This window comes from Salminus brasiliensis, chromosome 2, assembly GCF_030463535.1.
Source record: "Salminus brasiliensis chromosome 2, fSalBra1.hap2, whole genome shotgun sequence".
In the NCBI taxonomy this organism is placed as follows: domain Eukaryota; kingdom Metazoa; phylum Chordata; class Actinopteri; order Characiformes; family Bryconidae; genus Salminus; species Salminus brasiliensis.
Genome location: NC_132879.1, coordinates 19078372 through 19097243, shown reverse-complemented (window position 1 = coordinate 19097243; position 18872 = coordinate 19078372). Strand labels below are relative to the sequence as shown.

The 18872-nt window shown below is 41.1% G+C and overlaps 2 protein-coding genes across 4 annotated transcripts; both read left to right on the top strand.

The window, feature by feature from the left end:
* Positions 1-483: 483 nt before the first annotated feature.
* syt8 (synaptotagmin VIII) lies at positions 484-6397 on the top strand. 2 transcript variants are annotated; one of them, XM_072673640.1, is made up of 9 exons: positions 484-658; positions 3301-3509; positions 3820-3989; positions 4085-4180; positions 4459-4626; positions 4750-4917; positions 5273-5390; positions 5509-5642; positions 5816-6397. In XM_072673640.1, the coding sequence occupies exons 2-9, from the start codon at positions 3311-3313 to the stop codon at positions 6053-6055; spliced, it is 1293 nt and encodes a 430-aa protein (XP_072529741.1). In that variant the 5' UTR covers positions 484-658; positions 3301-3310; the 3' UTR covers positions 6056-6397. The 2 variants fall into 2 exon arrangements, with proteins under 2 accessions (XP_072529741.1, XP_072529742.1); XM_072673641.1 differs by lacking the exon at positions 484-658 and adding an exon at positions 1053-1203.
* A 3739-nt stretch (positions 6398-10136) lies between these two features.
* LOC140549882 (uncharacterized) lies at positions 10137-17847 on the top strand. Of its 2 annotated transcripts, XM_072673638.1 has the most exons (5): positions 10137-10351; positions 10850-10938; positions 12842-12928; positions 14933-15117; positions 15284-17847. In XM_072673638.1, the coding sequence occupies exons 2-5, from the start codon at positions 10860-10862 to the stop codon at positions 16154-16156; spliced, it is 1224 nt and encodes a 407-aa protein (XP_072529739.1). In that variant the 5' UTR covers positions 10137-10351; positions 10850-10859; the 3' UTR covers positions 16157-17847. The 2 variants fall into 2 exon arrangements, with proteins under 2 accessions (XP_072529739.1, XP_072529740.1); XM_072673639.1 differs by lacking the exon at positions 12842-12928.
* Positions 17848-18872: the final 1025 nt, after the last annotated feature.

The window sequence follows — 18872 nt, the reverse complement described above, 5'->3', positions numbered from 1 at the left end:
AATCAGATGGACACACAATGCCACAAGTTTAGTTCAAAAGTCCCTGTTTTTTATTGGAAACCTATTATCCAAGGCGTAAGCATATAAAAAGCAGTTTCTAAAACGTATTGAACTGGTCCTTAAAGTCTGAGTCAGAATGAGGTCCAGGTAGTCACTAGTTACACAGTGCCATTACTAACGTACAGTATTTACACAGAACTGGTTTCTATCTTTACTTCCACCTCAAATGCAAATATATTTGTGGACTCTTTATTGTCAACATCCTTGGGTACTGTTGAGGTGAAGACACTGACAAATCGAAGAAGCTACATCGTCCAAGTCTAACTACATAAGGAGCGACTGGACTTCCTCTTAGATCTGTATTTTTTTTTTACATCCAGTTTGTCGTCTTATCTGCTCTCCTTTTTTCCCTAAAGGGTTCCACCTTAATACCTGAAACTGTTTCTGTTTCTCTGAGCACACACTGTGTGAAAATGAGGTGTGTCGCGTAACTGTGGGAGAGTGTTGGGTGCAGTGAGAGGGAAGCTTCCTTCATGGCCTGCTTACTCTTCTCCAGAATGCCTTTAGTGACAAAGTGGGACGGAGACTGAAAGCTACAAAATAAATCACCTTGATGGAATGAGAAAGGAAATATACATCTAATAATTACAGTATTCAGGTATGTGCTGTATCTTTATTTTATTGTTTTGAGTTGCCCTTGATATTACCTGTATGATACTTGGGTGATTTAATAAGATTTTTAAAAAGTAAGTACACTATAAATTATTTAGTATTTTATGTCCTGTATAGGTTTAAAATCTACAGTTTGGCAAGAAACCATATGCTTATTTATGAATGAATAGTTAATATTAAATGCATTATCATTAAATATATACTGTAGGTAAACACATGACTACTCTCACAGCAAATCCTAGCTACAGTTTGTTGAAATTTCGCTGCAGTGAAGACATCCTAAATCTCCCTCCAGAACGGTCCTCAGTAAGAACACTAAATGAAGGAAGATGGTAGAAGCACTTCCAAGCCAAAAGCTCTTGTTTCGTCTTGGAGTTGATTGGGTTTTGCCATGGGAAGGAACTTCCTTCCTCTCTGCATTAGCTGTTGTGAAGTGTAAACTCTGTGAAAAGCAGTAATAATTAGCACAGTGTTTAAACCAGGAGGACTACAAGTAAAGACCCCAACCTGCATTACTAAGCATCTACAGCAGTGAGTGTGTTTATATTCTGAAGTCATTCAGTTTTCTTTACTACAGGGAAACTACATCATTGTAGTTTAGCTGGTTGTTTTGCTGTAGTTGAGCACTAGTGCTCGGGGGGGCTTGTTATAACTGCACCATTCAGCTTGTTGGGGACATTTTGGTCTGATTGTTTCTGTTGACTGTTATTACTCTGATATGCACTGTTGGTACAAGCATGAAGCTGCTGTCTAACACTGTACCAGGTTAGAAGTTGCCATCAGTTTTGTGTTTTTCTGTAAAAATATTAGATATGTACAGTGATTTCAGTGTGTGTCTGTTCTTTCGACCCAGTGCTCAATTTAACAGGGTTGTGTTTCATAGAAAAAGAATGTTATCACCACAGACGCACGCCCAGTTTAATGGACTGTTGCAGAGGTTGTCGACATACTTTGCAATTGTTTAACTATGGTGGTGGCTAAATGTCCGCTCTTGTCAAGGCACTCGAGTTTTCGTGATGCTGCGTTATACACTTTAGCTTTTTTTGCATTTAGGCTTTTTTTTCCTTATTACACACACGCTACTCATTCACTGTTTCTTTTTCATTATTGTTTCTTAAAAATGAAGTTCACAGAGTTTCCCAAAGATTCTGTATAATTAAAAATCTTTTGAATCATAGAGAAACTTACTGACTGTTTTTTAGAGTGGAGATTATAGGAACCAGAGGCCAAATTCACAAAAGTGTCTTAAGAAAGAAATTCTTCTTAGATGTGCTTTGTTTCAACTTCATGCTTTAGAAAAAAGGTTTGGTTAAATTGATATTCTTCAAATATCGTAAGAATTGTGTGATTTCTTTTCTCTTAACAGAACAAATGGTATTCTCAAAACGTCTCTCAAAATTCCTAAATATTGTTGTAACTTTATGATGGCTTTACGCTTGTATAAGGCTGTAAAATTCCAAAGGTTTGCCTCTAAAATAATCAGTTTAAATAGTTAAATTGCAGAATCAGTGTCCAATTGAACTGGATTAAAAGCTGAGATTGTTCTTAAAGTACTGTTAGTTTCTACATAAAGAAAATTCACTTCTGGCTCTTGTTTGCTGAAAACCTTTTTTTAGAAAATTCAGTTTGTCCTCCATTTTGCTCTCCACTGCATGGATAACACTGAACATTGGAATGAACATTATTATTGGAATATTGAAAATAAAATGAAAAATGTTACTTCACATTGTTTGTGTAAGCTATGAAATGCAGCATAAAAGATTATGTTACAAATAGTCTGAATAAGAAAACAATCAAGAGTGTCTGAAATAATCTTTATTACGATGTTCTTAAGAGAATACTTCTTGAATAAAATACTTTTTTGGAGATTTGAATTGAAGAACATCTTAGTGTTTAACTAAGATGATCCTATGATCCTTTAAAACTGTTGTTTCTGGAAAGCTTTTTTTATTATTTAACCCCAGAGTTTTTCATGTCTGAAATACAAATATAGCTTCTTCTAAATTAATTTAGTAATCTAAAATAATAAACCTGACTTCTGAGGTTTATTAGTAATACCATTAGTAATGTCCACCCCCCCATAAAAAGCTTTCTGTGAGTACTGCTTTACCCTGCAAAAGACTGGCTACCTTTCTACCATTAAAATAATAAAAATACAGTACATATCTTATGATTCAAAGTTCTTTTTAAGAGATAACCAACTAAGGCAATGTTCAAACCAAGCTCCTAAAACTAACTAAAACAAGAACCTATGAATTAGGCAATGTATTTGTAACCATTTTGTAAGTGTAGTTAAGTAACTTTCTGAAGGTAGTTTTTAGAGGCATTAAACACTTTAAATATCTGGTTCCTGTTACCGCCACTGTGGACAAGTCTTACTTTGTACATTTCTGTAAAAAGACATATTTCATATCACATTAAACCACCCTGGTCATTTTCTTGACCTGTTTACATCCCATTATTTTAAAAAATGATGGAATCCCCCTGTGATCAATGGGCCTGAAGAAATTCCATCCTTGTTTAAGGAAGTGTAGTTACCATCCTAACCAACAGAGAGTGACATAGAGAAACATTTATTTTAGCTGCTGAAGACATTGCCGCTTATATTTCATCTCTGTGTATTCACAGCACCATCTCAATGTCTAACCATCTCAACACCTCTGCCATGGCATCCAACACTACCTTAAACCACACAAGCACTAACGATTCATTGACCATAGCTTCAACCCCAGTTACCCTAAGTCTCACCACCTCCACCACCACGGTAACTACCACCCCCTTCAACTCCACCACTGCAGGCCCTGGCTTTTGGCCTTCTCTGCTAGACAAGATCCCATGTGAGTATCCCCAACCCTTGGGCCTTTTGGCTGGCTGCCCTCCTGCCTAGCCCTCTCACCCGCTGCCCCACGGTGTGTTATTGCTGAGGCACCTGTTCCATGCTGCATATCTAATTCCACTCCCAGCGCACATTTCTTACCTCTCACTTTTCACTCGTTACAAGTTGATCTCTCTTTAATCCTGCTGGCTGTGCTCTTGCCTAATGCTTCAGATGTGTGCAATAGTGCTGTCTACAACGACACCAGCCCTGCTGGTCTACTTCAACGATATTGGGGACGAACTGCTCTCTTTTACAACTCCCTCTCACAGTGCCAAGATGGGCCATCTACGCCATTATCGCCCTCATCCTTCTGGTGATTCTAATCTGTGTGCTGTGCTGCTGTGTAAAGTGCTGCTGCAAAGGGAAAAAGAAGAAGAAAAAGAAGTCAGATCAGAAGATCAGCCTGAAAGGGATCAATGGAACAACTACAACAGCACTGGTGAGATAATGGGTGTGTTAGCTGTGTACAGATTCTCACTGAGTGGGGCTAGAGGGAGTGGTCTTCACTGATTGGATGATTTATGTGATTGACAGGTGCAGCCTGAGACCGAGGATGTGGAGTATGGATCAGCTGACAAGAGAAGAGGGAAACTACTCTATTCCCTAGAGTACAATGCAGCACGCTCAGAGGTCCACTTAGCCCTTTTAATCAGTTGTAAACAAGTGTGGTTAATTCCCAAACTGGAACTGCTGAATAGATGAGTTGCGAAACACTGGATATCACCTGCTCTATTTTATTATTTAAATAAATATTAATGAGTTCATTCATTCATCCATTTATTTGTATTGAAGATCACCAGTCCTTTGCTGTGTTCCTGATAATCAATGCACATTACACACTGCATCCAGTAAGTCTCAGTTTCCTTGTCTGCATCTGAGAGCTGTGTACTGGCTGTGTGTTCCTTCAGATGGGTGTTGGGATAAAGGAGGCCTCAGAGTTAAAGGCCATGGACCATGGAGGAACATCTGACCCTTATGTAAAAGTTTACATCCTACCCAGCAAGTCTAAAACCTTTGAGACCAAAGTGTTCAGAAAAACTCTCAACCCAGTGTTCAACGAATACTTTAAATATCAGGTAAAATGTACATTTAGTTGAAAGTGGCAAGGCTTCTACAGTAAAATAGCCATGGCATTACAGCCTAATATTGTATGTATTAGATGAAAGCAAGTTTGTCATGGTCGTGCGTTCTGTGTTCAGATAAGTCAGAAGGAGCTTGGTGAGTCCACTCTCGTGATGCAAGTATACGACTTCAATAGATTCTCCAAGCATGATGTGATCGGCGAACTGAGGCTGGAGCTTTCGACTGTGGACTGGAATCATGTGATGGAGGAGTGGAGAGACTTGAGCGAACCCTCAAAACATGAGGTACTGTGGGGAGGTCAGCGGGGTCAGGAAATGTACTGCCATTCCATGGATTCATTTGCAAGAGGCAGGATAAAGATTACACTGTTATTAGGATCCTGTAAAGATTTGGGCCCTCCAGTGCCTGGTTATACAGCAGATCTATAAAGTCACTACACTAACTGACACAAACACTACTGAATATTTTCTACATTCTTTTAGCCTAATAATTGATTTTCTTAGATTTTTCACTAATTGGAAATGATGAATGACTAAATTGGGACTAAGCTTATTGTTTGACATCATCATCACTCATTCATTTTGACCAAGTCACAGTGAAAGCTTTTAAAGATTTAAAGCAATTTCTACTCCTTCACAGCAAGAGCATCTGGGAGAGATCTGCTTCTCCCTGCGATATGTCCCCACTGCAAGTAAGCTCACTGTGGTGATTCTGGAGGCCAAGAACTTAAAGAAAATGGACCATGGAGGATATTCAGGTAAGTCAGACAAACCTTCCCATAGGTTGCAAATTGGGCCGGAGTCTGAAGTGTCTTATTTTAGTGGAATAATTATGGTTGATTATAATTTTTCCTTCTTGCATGGACTGTTCTGTAGATCCGTATGTTAAAGTCCAGTTGATTCTGGAGCAGAGGAAGTGGAAGAAAAAGAAGACATCAGTGAAGAAGCAAACGCTGAATCCTTACTTCAATGAATCCTTTACCTTTGATGTGTCTTTTGAACAAATTCAGGTAAGTTGATCTCTCCGCTGAATATTTTTTTTTTTTTTGGCTAATCTTATATACAACATCTCTCTCATAGGTTCATAGGTTTACTTCATTTTTATTAGACATAAATCCTACATAGTCTGCCATCTCCATACATTTAACTATAGCTGTCTCCCATGTCTCCCCTGTCTGCACAGAAAGTGCAGGTGGTAATCTCAGTGTGGGACCATGACAAAATGAGCAGGAACGACGCCATTGGGAAGATTTTCTTGGGCTGTGATGCGACGGGGAATCAGCTGCGGCACTGGGCGGACATGCTGTCAAACCCACGCAGGCCAGTGGCACAGTGGCATACACTGCTCTCAGCTGATCAAGTGGACTCAACACTGGCCTTAAAACACACACTGAGAATTCCATTCACCAATAAGACTTTCTGAAAGTGCTTCCTTACAGTATAGTGCAGGCTTCCGCAGGCTTTATCATGCTGTCTGGTGCTTCATTTTTAAAGATTGTAATGATTACAGAAGTGCAATTTCTTCATTAGACACATCAGAAGAAGGAGTTGACTGACTAGTGTACACTGTCATTTAAGAACAACCCTGATGAAAAGGTCTACAAAAAAGCTATATCTATAAATACGTTCTGTTTTACCTCATTTACACACTCTCAGAGAGTAAAAAAACTGATACATGGGTTAAAATGACATGTTTTAAAAAGTTTTAGGCTGTATATTATCAAGTGTACTCTAAAATGCATATAAAAAATGATTACATGTACAACTGCAGATGACGAGTGATTGATGGTTGAAGCAATATATCTTTTTGTTGTCATTTTGTTTAACCTAAATCCTACTCACAGCCACAACTTCAAGTAAAGTGGCCCAAATCTGATTTTTGTACCAACGTATGAACAGTTCACGCTCCTAAACTGACATGCATGCACAAAAGGACAATACTTTACATGAGATGTTTTCACCCATTTATCCTTCTCAGCGCACATTTATAGTGAATGTCGAGATCTGGCAATTCAAACTCAGTTGAGTTCTGACTTGCATTGCCATGCATTTTGGATCTTTGCCTAGGGGGTCATGGTAAAACACAGGAAGGGGGTCTTCAGATACACAATGGTAGATTAATTCATTCAGGTCTTTTAATACCTTGTGTCACCAACCTGACTGTTAAACCTTTACCTTACTTATATGGAAGGACAGGTCTGGAGCACTGGACCCTGGGAGCCTTGGCTTTGTTTAACCTCATCCAATAATCCACATCTTGTGGCTTCTTCACCAGTGTAATAGGCACCTTCATCTGGAGTGTCAGAAGTGGTGCCACCATAAGGAATACAATTATATCTTAATGGCCTTGTTATTACTGGTCTATTCACACAGTTGGGTCAGCACATAACATCATGGAAGAGTCCATTAATATGACCGGGGTAGGTTAGATTTGACATTGCTGAAACTATACATTTTTTACAATGGCAAAAATCCAGTAGTTGTGTTTTACATTGTGTCAAATGTTATGACGAATAGACCAATAGGAATGCTTCAAAGTTGTCTCCTTTTCCTGTAAAGTTGCTGTTTTGAGATATAAGGTTTTTGCATAGTGCTGATATTTAACATTATTTAACATTTATACATACTGTATAGCTGTGTCATTTTTATTTGTATTTTCATGGGGCCCTTGGCTCATGGGGCCCCAGTCAGCTGCCTGATTTTCCCTAATGCTTTGCCTCTCGCCCTCTCTGATGTTACCACCTAATAGATTCTACAGGACTACCGTGGGGAATGTTCTCTACCATGCCATACACATTGATTTCTCTAATGGCAGTATGCGCACACACACATACACAAACTGATTTCTCTGGTGGCTGTAATAGATAAGGGTCTGTATGCATAGTGTCAGCACACATCTGACTTAATTAGGCCACTTTAATGAGATTTCTGCTGCTCCGTGACCACATGCAGCTACAAGGATGATGAAATTCCACACTAACAAATATATGGATAATAGTTGCTGTATTACATGCGCACACACTTTCTCATGCTTGTAAACCAATCACGTTAATGATACATTTCAGTAAGTATTACAAACTATCATGTCTTACCTCAGCTGACCTTTCATTGTGAGAAGGCAAATTAATGCTGTGGGTCTGAACGGATGTGGAGCAGATCAACAAGCTATTAATCAGAAAAGGAAGCAGACCAAAAAAGCTGCTGTTTTCAGAACGGTGGACTATGCATCCCACCTCTCTATGCATATATGTGTACCTTCTGCCTTTCCCATACCCAAATATTTCCAGTTCACCACCTTGTTTTCTGGAGATAGCCTTGTCTTTGGTTCCAAACCATTTTCAATAAATTTCAATGTAATGTGTTTGTACTGACCCTAAGAGAAGTCAAAAACTACATGCACAGTATGCGCAGTAAAGGCCATACTGTAGCATCAGAGCCATCCAGCAGGCGTGACATTCAGGCCTTTTCTTGTCCCTGCTGTGAACACTACAGAGCTGTGATCCTCACAGGGGGCCAGCGCTGATAAGTGGACGGCTAAGAGAGCTACTTCTGACAGGCTGACACAAGTCCGACTGAGCTGCTGGGATGAAAAACAATTAAGGCATGGACAACCTAGAGAGGAATATATCCTTCCTGCATGCATGTAGTCTAAGGCTGACAACATTGGCAGTGATTAGACGTTCATTTGGCCAACCAAGCAAAGACAAATAAGAATTAGTTTACAGGAATAGGTTGATTAACTAGTTAATTATGTAAAATAGTTATGTAATATGTAGAAATATTTTAAAAACATGCTCCTTCAACAGGTCCTTGTGCTTTATCATGACCATAAATGGAGGGAACTTGCCAAGTGAGGTGTTTTCGATAATCACCACCCACACTCATTCATGAGGTAAATCCTATTTACATGCTGGAAATCACTCTTGTCTATTCAGGAAACTTAGCGTGTTTGTGTGTGTGAGTGTGTGTGTGTGTGTGTGTTTTCCACTATCTGCATTGTGCTAAGGCCTATGAGAGTAGTGGTCTTAAGAGATGCACATCTTGTCTGCTGCTGAATGCAGGGGAGCACGGCCTAGCTTTTTGAAATGTAAATCATACAACCCACTGGTGCTGACTACATCTTCATCTTTATGATGCATCTGTAAGGGTCCATTAACGCCACGTCTCGTTAAACCACATGCAATTTGTGATGCAACTCTTTTCATTTTCAGAATTAATAAAATCTTCTCATTAAAAAGTCTAGCCTGTCTAGCTCAAACGGACCATTAGGTGTATCAAATCCATCCTTTCACTTTCACCCCATTCTCATATGGACAATACGAAGATGTGTTACAATGACTATACCCCATATTTCAATAATAAAAGCACCACCACACATTAGGATTCCCACTGTAGCTTCAGACATGGCGGGGCTACTTCATGAGTAAATACGTTGGAGGTAGGATAAGAGGATATGGACTGCGGGAGCTTTGCGCAGGTTATTGTTGAGGCAGAGCAGAGCGTGACATCATTGTCAGGCAGGGTTTCCTGGAAACCTAGAGAAAGCTGAAGCAGTCCAATTAAACACTGATAGGAGGCAGAGGGCTCCAGAAGTGATTGTGCTGTCTGATTGTCCCTGCGCTGATAACAAGCTGTGCTTAGCTTCCTCAGCCACCAGACAGCTCTGGCCCACAACATCAGCAAGAAGCAACACCAGGTAAGTGAACATATGTGAACTTGAAGACGTGAAGTTTTCTAAAAGAGTATGGTCTGTTTTTTCTGCTTGTGTCTGTAACCCATTGAATTTAAACAAATTTAACAAACATTTTTTTGAGTATTAATAAAAGTATAACAACCACATGTAATAATTAATCATAACAATATTAATTAATAGTATATTATAGTAAGTCTTGTTATACATCACTTACAAGAGTTTTTTTTTTTTTTTTAACATAAAATTGATTGTTGGAATGGGTAAAAAAGAGCTTCTAAACCTATCAGACTCAACGACCCACAGTCTTAAAAGGTTCCTCGCTGGTTCTTGGTTAGAACTTAATTAGTAGGGAACCTTTATCTTATAAAGAGATTCTTTAATCTCCAACTATATTATAATTAAGACTCAAAACGTATAGGTTTCTTAATGGTTCTTAATGGTTAGAACTCACAGTTCTAGGACAAACTTATTAACTTTTACCTAATGTAGAGGTGTAAAGATGTTTTCTAGAACTGCACGTCTAAGCCAAAAAACGATCACATCAGAAAACAGCGATAAACAGATTTACTGAGATAATTCCAGATCCAGATCATTCTTGTTTACGGTAAACGTGACTGATAGTCTATTAAATGAAAGTTTGGATGCCTCTGTATAACGTACAAGCTACACGACGTGTTTGAAAGCATAAACACTGCTTAGTCCCTCATTGCACCGCGCCTACACCGGTTTGCACTACATTTCCCGTCATGCCCTCTCGTCGCTTGTGTGAGCTCACTTGTACACGTGAGCTCCATTCAGCTGAGCGCTGCAAAGGCTGAATGAATGGCTCGGGTTGGTGTCCTCACCTTCGTACTGTAATGGCATGTCTAGCAGCCAGTGCGCCGCAGCGTGTTTAATGTGGTCGTTTGATGCGGTTCTCCGATCCTCGTACTGGGTTGCTGGAGTATTTTGCATGCATGGCTCAGGAAACAACGGCAGCTGCATCAGCCTGCCTGTCTGCCAGAAAGCAGCAGCCAGTTGATAAAGGTGCTCTCTCTCTCTCTCTTTATTTATTTCTGTCTGTCTCTCTCTCTCTCTCTCTTATTCTCTCCCTCTCTCCAGACCCCTTTGTGGTGTTCCGCAGTGAGCTCCTAACGGGTTTACCCGATCCAGCAGATCACAATCTGCGACACTAGCTAGTTACGTAAGGATTAGTTGTAATGGTCGCGCAGTGAAGCGATGCAGTGAGGCTGGTTAACGTGATTTCTGCTGCTCACACTTTGGTGTTTCCCCAACCGATAAGTCATGGAATACAGCGTTTCAGGGGGTGTTTTCCCCCCTCTTCCTTGCCATTTAGTTCTTGTGTATGCTGGGAGAGCGAGAGAGGGAGAGATCTTCTCTATCCATGCTGTCAGTTACCTGTATAATGTATAATATACACATATATATATATATATATATATATATATATATATATATATATGTGTATAAGTATATAAAAATATAAAGTATAATACCCAGCTGTGATTCGTGTGTTTTCAACAGGAAGCAGAAGATGGAAACTGTGAAAAAATGGAACCAGGATTTTATTGCACTTAACCAGCTGGATAAGAAACTTCACTCCAAACAGAATGGTAAGATACACTACATGTCCAAATATTTGTGGACACCCCTTTTAAGTTGCACACACTGCTGACACAGATGTGCAAATGTGCCTCGTCCCAGTACAGAATGAATCTATTGGCACCATGTCTAATGCCATGCATTGAATAGAGGGGTATAAAGCCCCCCAGCATTCAGCTGTGGAGCAGCAGGGATGTTAGAGCTTTTGGAGTAAGTTGAGGATGAGGTTCGGTGATGATCATCCATCCAACATCGCTAACCTCGCTAACTCTCTTGATGCAGAATGCAATCAAATTGTCACGGCAATGCTTTGAAATGTTGTAGAAAGCCTTCCCTACACAGTAGAGACAGTTACTCCAACAAAGGCAGGGTCAGCTCTCTTCATACCTTTTGGAAGGAACAATGAATGAGCAGGAGTCCCAATACTTTTGTCAATTTAATGTAGTTGTGTATTTGTACATGCGACAGATGCCTCTGTTCTGATTGGCTGCTCTTTATTGTGACTTATTTAAAAAGCATCCCAGGCCAAAACTCTTTATACACTCTATATAACTTCAATTGGACTGAACAGACACTGAACACTTCTGTAGGCCGATGTATGGGAATGCACTGGAATTCATAACATCAGGCGTTCTGGCTTCTGTTTATAGATTATGTGGACTGAGTTCCTTCATTTTAAGACCTTTTTCACATTAATAGAGTTTACATACCACATTTAACTCAGAAATTCAGTTTTTCTTGGGATGGGCTCTATAATGGTAACAATAACACAGCAACAGCGAAGATGACAAGCAGGTAGACATACAGGTAGCTACTCATTAGACTTTCAGACACATTATGTTCCATAACAGCATTAAAATAGATTGAGGTAATAATAGATATCAAACACTTAATATAAATAATTATAACTAGAAATTGTCAGGAGACACAATATTTAGAAAGTTAGAATAAACAAAAATGACTAGTTAGCCTTTCTTTGTAGTGTAACAAAGTTGGTCAGTGTTCTAAAAGTTGGTCAGTGTTCCACCTTTAATTTATTTGATGGCATGAGATTATTTGTTTTAGAACAGTCTCAGATTCTGTGTCTAATATATGTTGAGGACAAAACCTGCCCTGCGTTTCAATACCATTTTTTAAATGCCCTTGCATTTTAGCCTCTCTGTTTGCCCTCGGGAAATCCCTGATGCCATCTCGAGGGCCGCTTCATTACTTTATGTGGCTAAATTGAAATTGGTGATATGAGAAATCGAGTGCATGTAGTGTTAATTTTCGGCAGCAGAACCTGCCCAGAAATCATTGCAACCTCATGCTTTTCCTTTTTCAAACCTGATTAAAAAATATAGAATGAAGCTGTTCATAAGCAATAGGAGCAAAAAACGTATTTAAAATATCTTACATTTTTATAAGATTTAAAATGTAAAAAATATAATGTTCGATTTGTTGCGCTTTGGGATGTAGAGACACAGCTTGTTAGTTAGCTAGCTAAATGCTACTAGGGTAACAACAACAACAAAAACATTGTGGTTCTCCAAGTTTAAGGCTTATGGCCAGACAAAGCAATTCTTCGCAGGTTGTGCTATATTTCATAGTCAGAAAAATATTTCGCATAGCAGAGTTTGCATTGCTAACTGATCAACACACTCAAGCTAACCAAGCCGAGTGCTTTCCAATTAAAATTTGCGCTCCTCGTTTTCCACTCCTTCTCAGTCCTGTGAAGGGCTACTTGTGTAGATATGTAGATATGACGCACATTCAAGGGGTGAGTCGAAATTGGCAAGAGCATGATAAGAACATTATTGAAATGTCAGGCTAGATATACTTAGCAAATATATGTGGGAGAGCTGCAGAACATACTACTAATAACACAGCTGAGGTCTGAGGTATCTACTACCCAGTTCTCCTTTTTCTTTCTAGGCATGGTTTCCAAGAATCTCCTTAACACTCTCAAGATCCGCACCCATTTACATCTGCAGCCCATTTGTCGTTCAGCATGTGCTACTGGTAAGAATGAGCAACCATTAAAGGTGTATGAACATGGCTCTATTCCAGCTTCATCGTCTAAGGCCGTTTTCACACAGTTTATTTGAACTGGTCTGAAACTTGGTGTGTTGTTCCTTTGGTTTGCTTTGTTTTAACACAGGGAAAAATTCAGTTGGACCAAAAAGCATCACAACAACCCATGTGAGCATGTTCTCTCCGCTTATTGGTCCGAACTGTCTGCAGCGTGATCAAGAAAGTAAATACAGGAGGAAGATCCAGTGTTCTAGACTAGGGCACATTTCTGTGTAATATATAACATGGGTCAATGGCAGAGGTGGCATTAGTTCATAGCTGTAGTAATAATCTGAGCAATATACCACCTGACTATAGGAGATGTTCAACTCAGACAGTGCAGTTTGTGGACAGTGGTGACTCAGAAGTCGGAGCACTGGGCTATTGATTGATGGCAGGGTTGTGGGTTTGATACCTGGGCTCTAGAGCAAGGCCCTTAACCCTCTTTGCTCCTTGAGCGCCGCAGCGTGTGTATGTGTGTGTTCACTGCACCGAGGGATTAAGGCAGAGGCTAAATTCAATCTGTCCAACACAAATGGTAAATGTGGTTGTCTGCTTTGGCAAACTTGCCGAATACACCTGGTAGTTGAGTTGGATTAAGGTCCAATCATGTTCTTATCACAAACAAGCCGCTCCTGAGTTTGTTTGGGAGCCGACTGAGACCACCTCTTCTCAAGGGTCTTGGTGCGGTTGTTTTGGTCCACATCTGAGTGTGCTATAAATGACTTGAAATGTGCAGGTGTGAAAACATCCTAAAGCAGAATTGTGAAGCGTTTCTCATCAAATTAAAAGGAAACAAATTTTCTTCATTTTTCTTTTTTATTTCTTCCTTTTTCTTATTATGTATTTGTCAGTCAACAAGTCAGTCCTTGTTGATTTTGATAGAAGGATGGGGGTTAATGAAATACCCTGTACCCTGAAATCATCTTTACCATTGAATTTGTTTTGTGCTTTGCTGTTTTTAGGCATTGTTCTCTCTCCTCGTAAACAACCAGCTTGTATTTCTTGAGGCTGCATCGGCAGCTGTCATGTGTATTTTATAGTATAGCACCAGCTTACGTACAGGAAGGGTGCGGAGACTCGGATGCATTGTGCTGCCTCTTCTGTTTGAAATTGCGCTCTGTTATCAAACGCGCTTGTCGTCAATCAGCTGAACAATAAAGTGTTTGAGCAGCAGTCTGAAGTGAGGTATGTGGGAGTATTAATGCCTGCGTCGTGTTTCTGTGGATCAAAAAGACCCTTCAGCTCCCTTAATGAGTGTCCTCCTAGAATCAGTCCCACAGACAGGGTTTCCACGGCCACTCTGAGACAGGTGGCTCTCTCACTTTATAGATTGGTTTTCATATTCTATTGCGTTCTATTGAGTTCTTTTCTTCCACTACCACATGGACTATGGTCAGACCATACCGTTGAGCTTGAAAGCCAGGCCCTCTCTTGCCAGAGAAATGGGCCTGAGTAACAAGGAAGAGATGAAAATGTCTAGAATGTTACATGGGGAAAAGATGATGTTTCAGTCATGGTTATTTCATAACTTTGTGTGAAGTCTATAAACTGTATAAAACATTTGTTTAAGGTAGGCTCCAAATGGCTTTCACCTTATTGAAAGTAAGCATGAGACATAAGGCAACACTTCAGGCTCTTGAACAGTGCTCCATGTTCTACAACATAAGCACAAGGTATTCAGCTAACTGACTTTGACTATGATCTGTGCAGTAAGTACTGCAGAACTGCAGTGTATCTTCAAGGTGAAGTTTTTTGGACCGGCATTCAGTGTTAAAATATTTGTCTTCTTGTTCTTTGCGATTGATTGCAGGCCAAGCCGAGCATTTGTCTAAAATGCTGCTTATAGCAATTCAGGTGAAACCGTAGATGTTGTCTACTGTATCAGTGCCTGTCTAACAGAAATATAGATAAAATTGACTGCTTATCCTTATCTTATCTTATCAATGTAAGGGTCCTGTCCAGATCTGATCATGAGTAGGAATGAGCAGCCTGACTCACGGCCGGTCCCCATGGCACTGACTCCACAGCTGCCCCCCAGAACCCACCGGCCCCTCTGCCTCTCTGTGTCCTCTGACAGCAATGGTCGCTTCAAAGCCCTGGAGACCCAGGAATGGAAGAACAACCTCAAAGCTCAGGTATGGGCAGTGTGTCCTGCGTCTCTAGCTTCCTTCCTTTCCAGTGTATTCAATAGAACAACATATTGAAGAGAAGGTTCAATATGTTCAGTGAATGCAAAATATGCTGATGAAGCTGTTGTCTGAAGCCATTACATGAAGTGTGTGTGTATGTGTGTGTCTGCAGATGGAGCAGGCCCATAGTGCTGGGGCTGCCAGCAGCACAGGTTCTTTGGAGAGAGCCTCTCTCTTCTGTGCTTCTGGCTCCACCACCACTTCCAGCTCAGGCCTATCCAGCCCTGTGGAGCTGCTCACCAAGAGCAAGTCATCCAGCCGCTTCTCTCTCTTCTCCCCACCGTGGAACAGCAGCTCTGAGTCTGACTCCAACCCTCCATCCCGCTCCGGCTCCAAGAAACTGCGTAACTACAGTCGCAGGGCAGGACATGGCGGGGTTAAAACAGGCCCTGAGACCCCAGAGCCCAAGCAGAGTGGCCCTGAGCACTTCCAGTACTCTGAGCCAGTTATCTCCAAGGTGACGGACTACATCTACGTCGGGAACCTGAACGCGGCCTACAGTGGCCGCACGCTCTGCCGCAACAACATTGACAGCATAATCGACATGAGCAGCCTCCCGGGGGAGACCTGCTTAAGCCTGATCCCTTGCACCTGCTCGCGGGGGGCCAAGCACAGTTGGTCCCGACTCAAGGTGGACATCAGTGAGCTGCCAGACGCGTCACGGGACAGCCAGTCTTTTCGACAGCGCTGCTTCGAGGACATCAACGAGTGCATCGATGCCTCCACGGAGAAGAGGAAGCGTGTGCTGGTACACTGCCGCGATGGCTTCTCGCTCGCCCCTACCTGCGTCATACAGTACCTCATGATCAAGCAGAACATGAGGCTGATCGCCGCTTATGAGTTGTTGAGAGCCAAGCACCCGGTCAACATTCGCGAGTGCCACCAGAACGTGCTGGTCAGCCTGGAGAGGGCATTGCGGCCTGGGGGGAACACAGACCCCGAATGCTTTAAACAGGCCATCTCTCGCAAATTGGCCTGGACCTAACTGAACTGCCATATGCTACACACAACTTTTTTAATTCTAGCTTTCATGTGATACACTTCAGTCCCCGTCTGTGATCCACAGTGACCGATTCTTTTGCTCTGAACAGTCAGTCCAGCAAAGGCTGGGAGAAACTACTTACTATGGAAAGATCTTGAAAATGTTGATCAGTGCCACTGGCCAATTCCAAAAGCTTGAGAATTCAACACAGTTCTTTATCAGGCTAAACCTGAGCAGGGGGACAAAACGCAACCAGAAGATTTATGTCCTATATAGCTGCTAAACAAGGGAGAATGTCTCCTGTGATTAATGATTGGACTCTCGGTTTGGTGCTGAAGTCTTCTATGTGTGTGTGAAGTGTGGCTGCGGCCATAGCGTTCTGCTATAGTTTTATGTTTCAGGGGAAACGTGAAAGGAAATCTCAGGAGACCCAATGATGTCATACATGGCTACATGGTAATGCTGCGGACCAGAGATGGGGACGGCTTCAGCTTCTCCTGCTGGACTACCTGTGAATAATGGTCACTGAGTCTAAACAGTCCAGTGAGGTCTTTGACTGCTGCCATTGTAAACATAAACACCCAGATTTTGCTTGCAACTTCATAGTCTCAAATGTGTTGATAATCTCTGCATTTTCCAGAGTCACTGGACTTGTATATGAATAGTATGTAAGTAAGAGTTGTCCTCCATGAGGAATCCAGTCACTTACCAACTGTCCTTTCCAATCACAAATCATCTTTGGTAGAGAATTAGTTTTGGTGCTTGGAAAGTGTGGAGTATTTGCAGTGTGTGCCGTACAACTGGAACTGGCCAATCTGTAATCTTGATGGATTGTCAGCATTAGTGTCATGGAGTTGACTGGATTGTGAAGCAGTGTCTGACTGCAAGAATCTCGTATTGCACTAACTACACGTCACGAGTTAAATGTTTATTAACCAATACCCCACGTTTGCTCCTTCTCTGCTCAGCACAACCTTCATTAGTTTTGGATTAATATGGTACATATAGTTCCTGTGTTCGGATTATTAATAGATTGCTGTTGTATTTTCCTTAGCCATTTAGGAAGATCTGACAAAACCCCTCAGAGATATGTGCTAATGCTTCTACGTGTCAGCAGTGCTTATTATTATATTTTGATATGTAGTGAGCAGTATGGTGAGGAGACAAAGCTCCTGAGTTTTTGGTGCCTTTGTTTAAACTTGTCACGTGTGATTGTATTGTGACATTCACACACACTTTGTATGCAGTTGTCAGGCACTGACACATGATGATGTTTTTTTTTTAATGCTCTGAATCATTGTGTGCAAAGGCTAATCTCTGTTCTGCTGTGAGTACTGCGTTGTGACGTGTGGCAGAGCACAGTTCTGTTTGGTTCAGTTCCGTGAAGGTTTCGTCGCAGTGGTCATTCTGTGCGCAGTGGCAGTATTTTCAGTCAGTGTGTGGTGATCATCCCTTAGCCCCTACAGGTCTGCAGTTCACAAAAAAAATTCTGAACTATATTTAGCTTATATAGAATGCTTTCTCTTGCTGTATATTTCAAACGCTCGCTACTTTTAAGGTCTAACTTGATCTCAGGTGAACTTTATTGGCCGAGACTAAAATGCTCTCTGTTGAAGTTAGATGCCAGAACAATGTGACAATGTATTTTTCTGTATCATGGTTTTTAAAGTCTTATGCATTTGTATATGTAGATATTAAAGGAAAAGAAAAACTTAATTATTTTGAACTGCCTTTTTTATTATTTAAATCCAACACTGTTGGAAGTCTGTATTGAAGTTAAGTGACCAACACATATTTATGTTTTCTTGCTATGTCCATTCCTTGATATTCATTCTGCTAATGTAAACGATAAGCAAAGCATTTACCACAGGAGCCTGTGGTGGTTTAAGTAATTAAGTCACTATATGCCTTACCATTGGCTCCAATGCCATCTGCAGAAAAGATATCAGCACTTCATTATTTATTCCTAACTGCTAGACTCTCTTTAAGGAAACAGCTAAAGTGTCTCTGTTGAGAGTCGTCATTCAACAGTTTAGACCCCCCAATCCAACCAAAGCTTATCCCTTCTCCATTACGCACACTCTGCTTGTGCGTGCATATATGTGTGTGTTGGTTATAATAACTCTCCAGCTTAATTCCCTTAACAGAAGTCTTGCTGAGTATACACCCCCCCCCATGCTTCTGTTCTTCCAATTAGTGATCTAGCAACCAGCCCCAGATCTCTTTCTTCACTGGCCATTTAGCCCAGATAGAGAGATGAAGTAAAACTTTGCCTGTTCGTCTATATTGGGTTCGACCACCCAAGAACCATCCAAGAGCTGACGAAATGGAGGTAACATCAAATTTGCCACAAGCTTGAGAAAGTGTATGCATGTGTTTGCAGATCTACATTGTGGTGGGCTGCTCTGAAGCAGCTCCCTGGGTCGTTCTCTTTACTGCATGCCATCAGGCTCTTAGTTTTCATTCCATTACATCCACATTCGCCCTCTCCTCAGCTCTTGTTTCTACAGTTGGCTTCCTTCCTGCTGGTCCCTTAAGTCCCTGCTCTAATTCCCTGGTGCCTCACTACATTAACGAAAGCCCTGCACCTACTGGTCCTGTTTACTTTAGCAGTGTCTTGACTGCACCGTGCAGATCGGCTCCAGCTCACCTCTTCCTCCATCAGAATAAGCTAGGACACCACTCTTGCAATAATGGAACCTTTTCGAGCTGCCCCAGT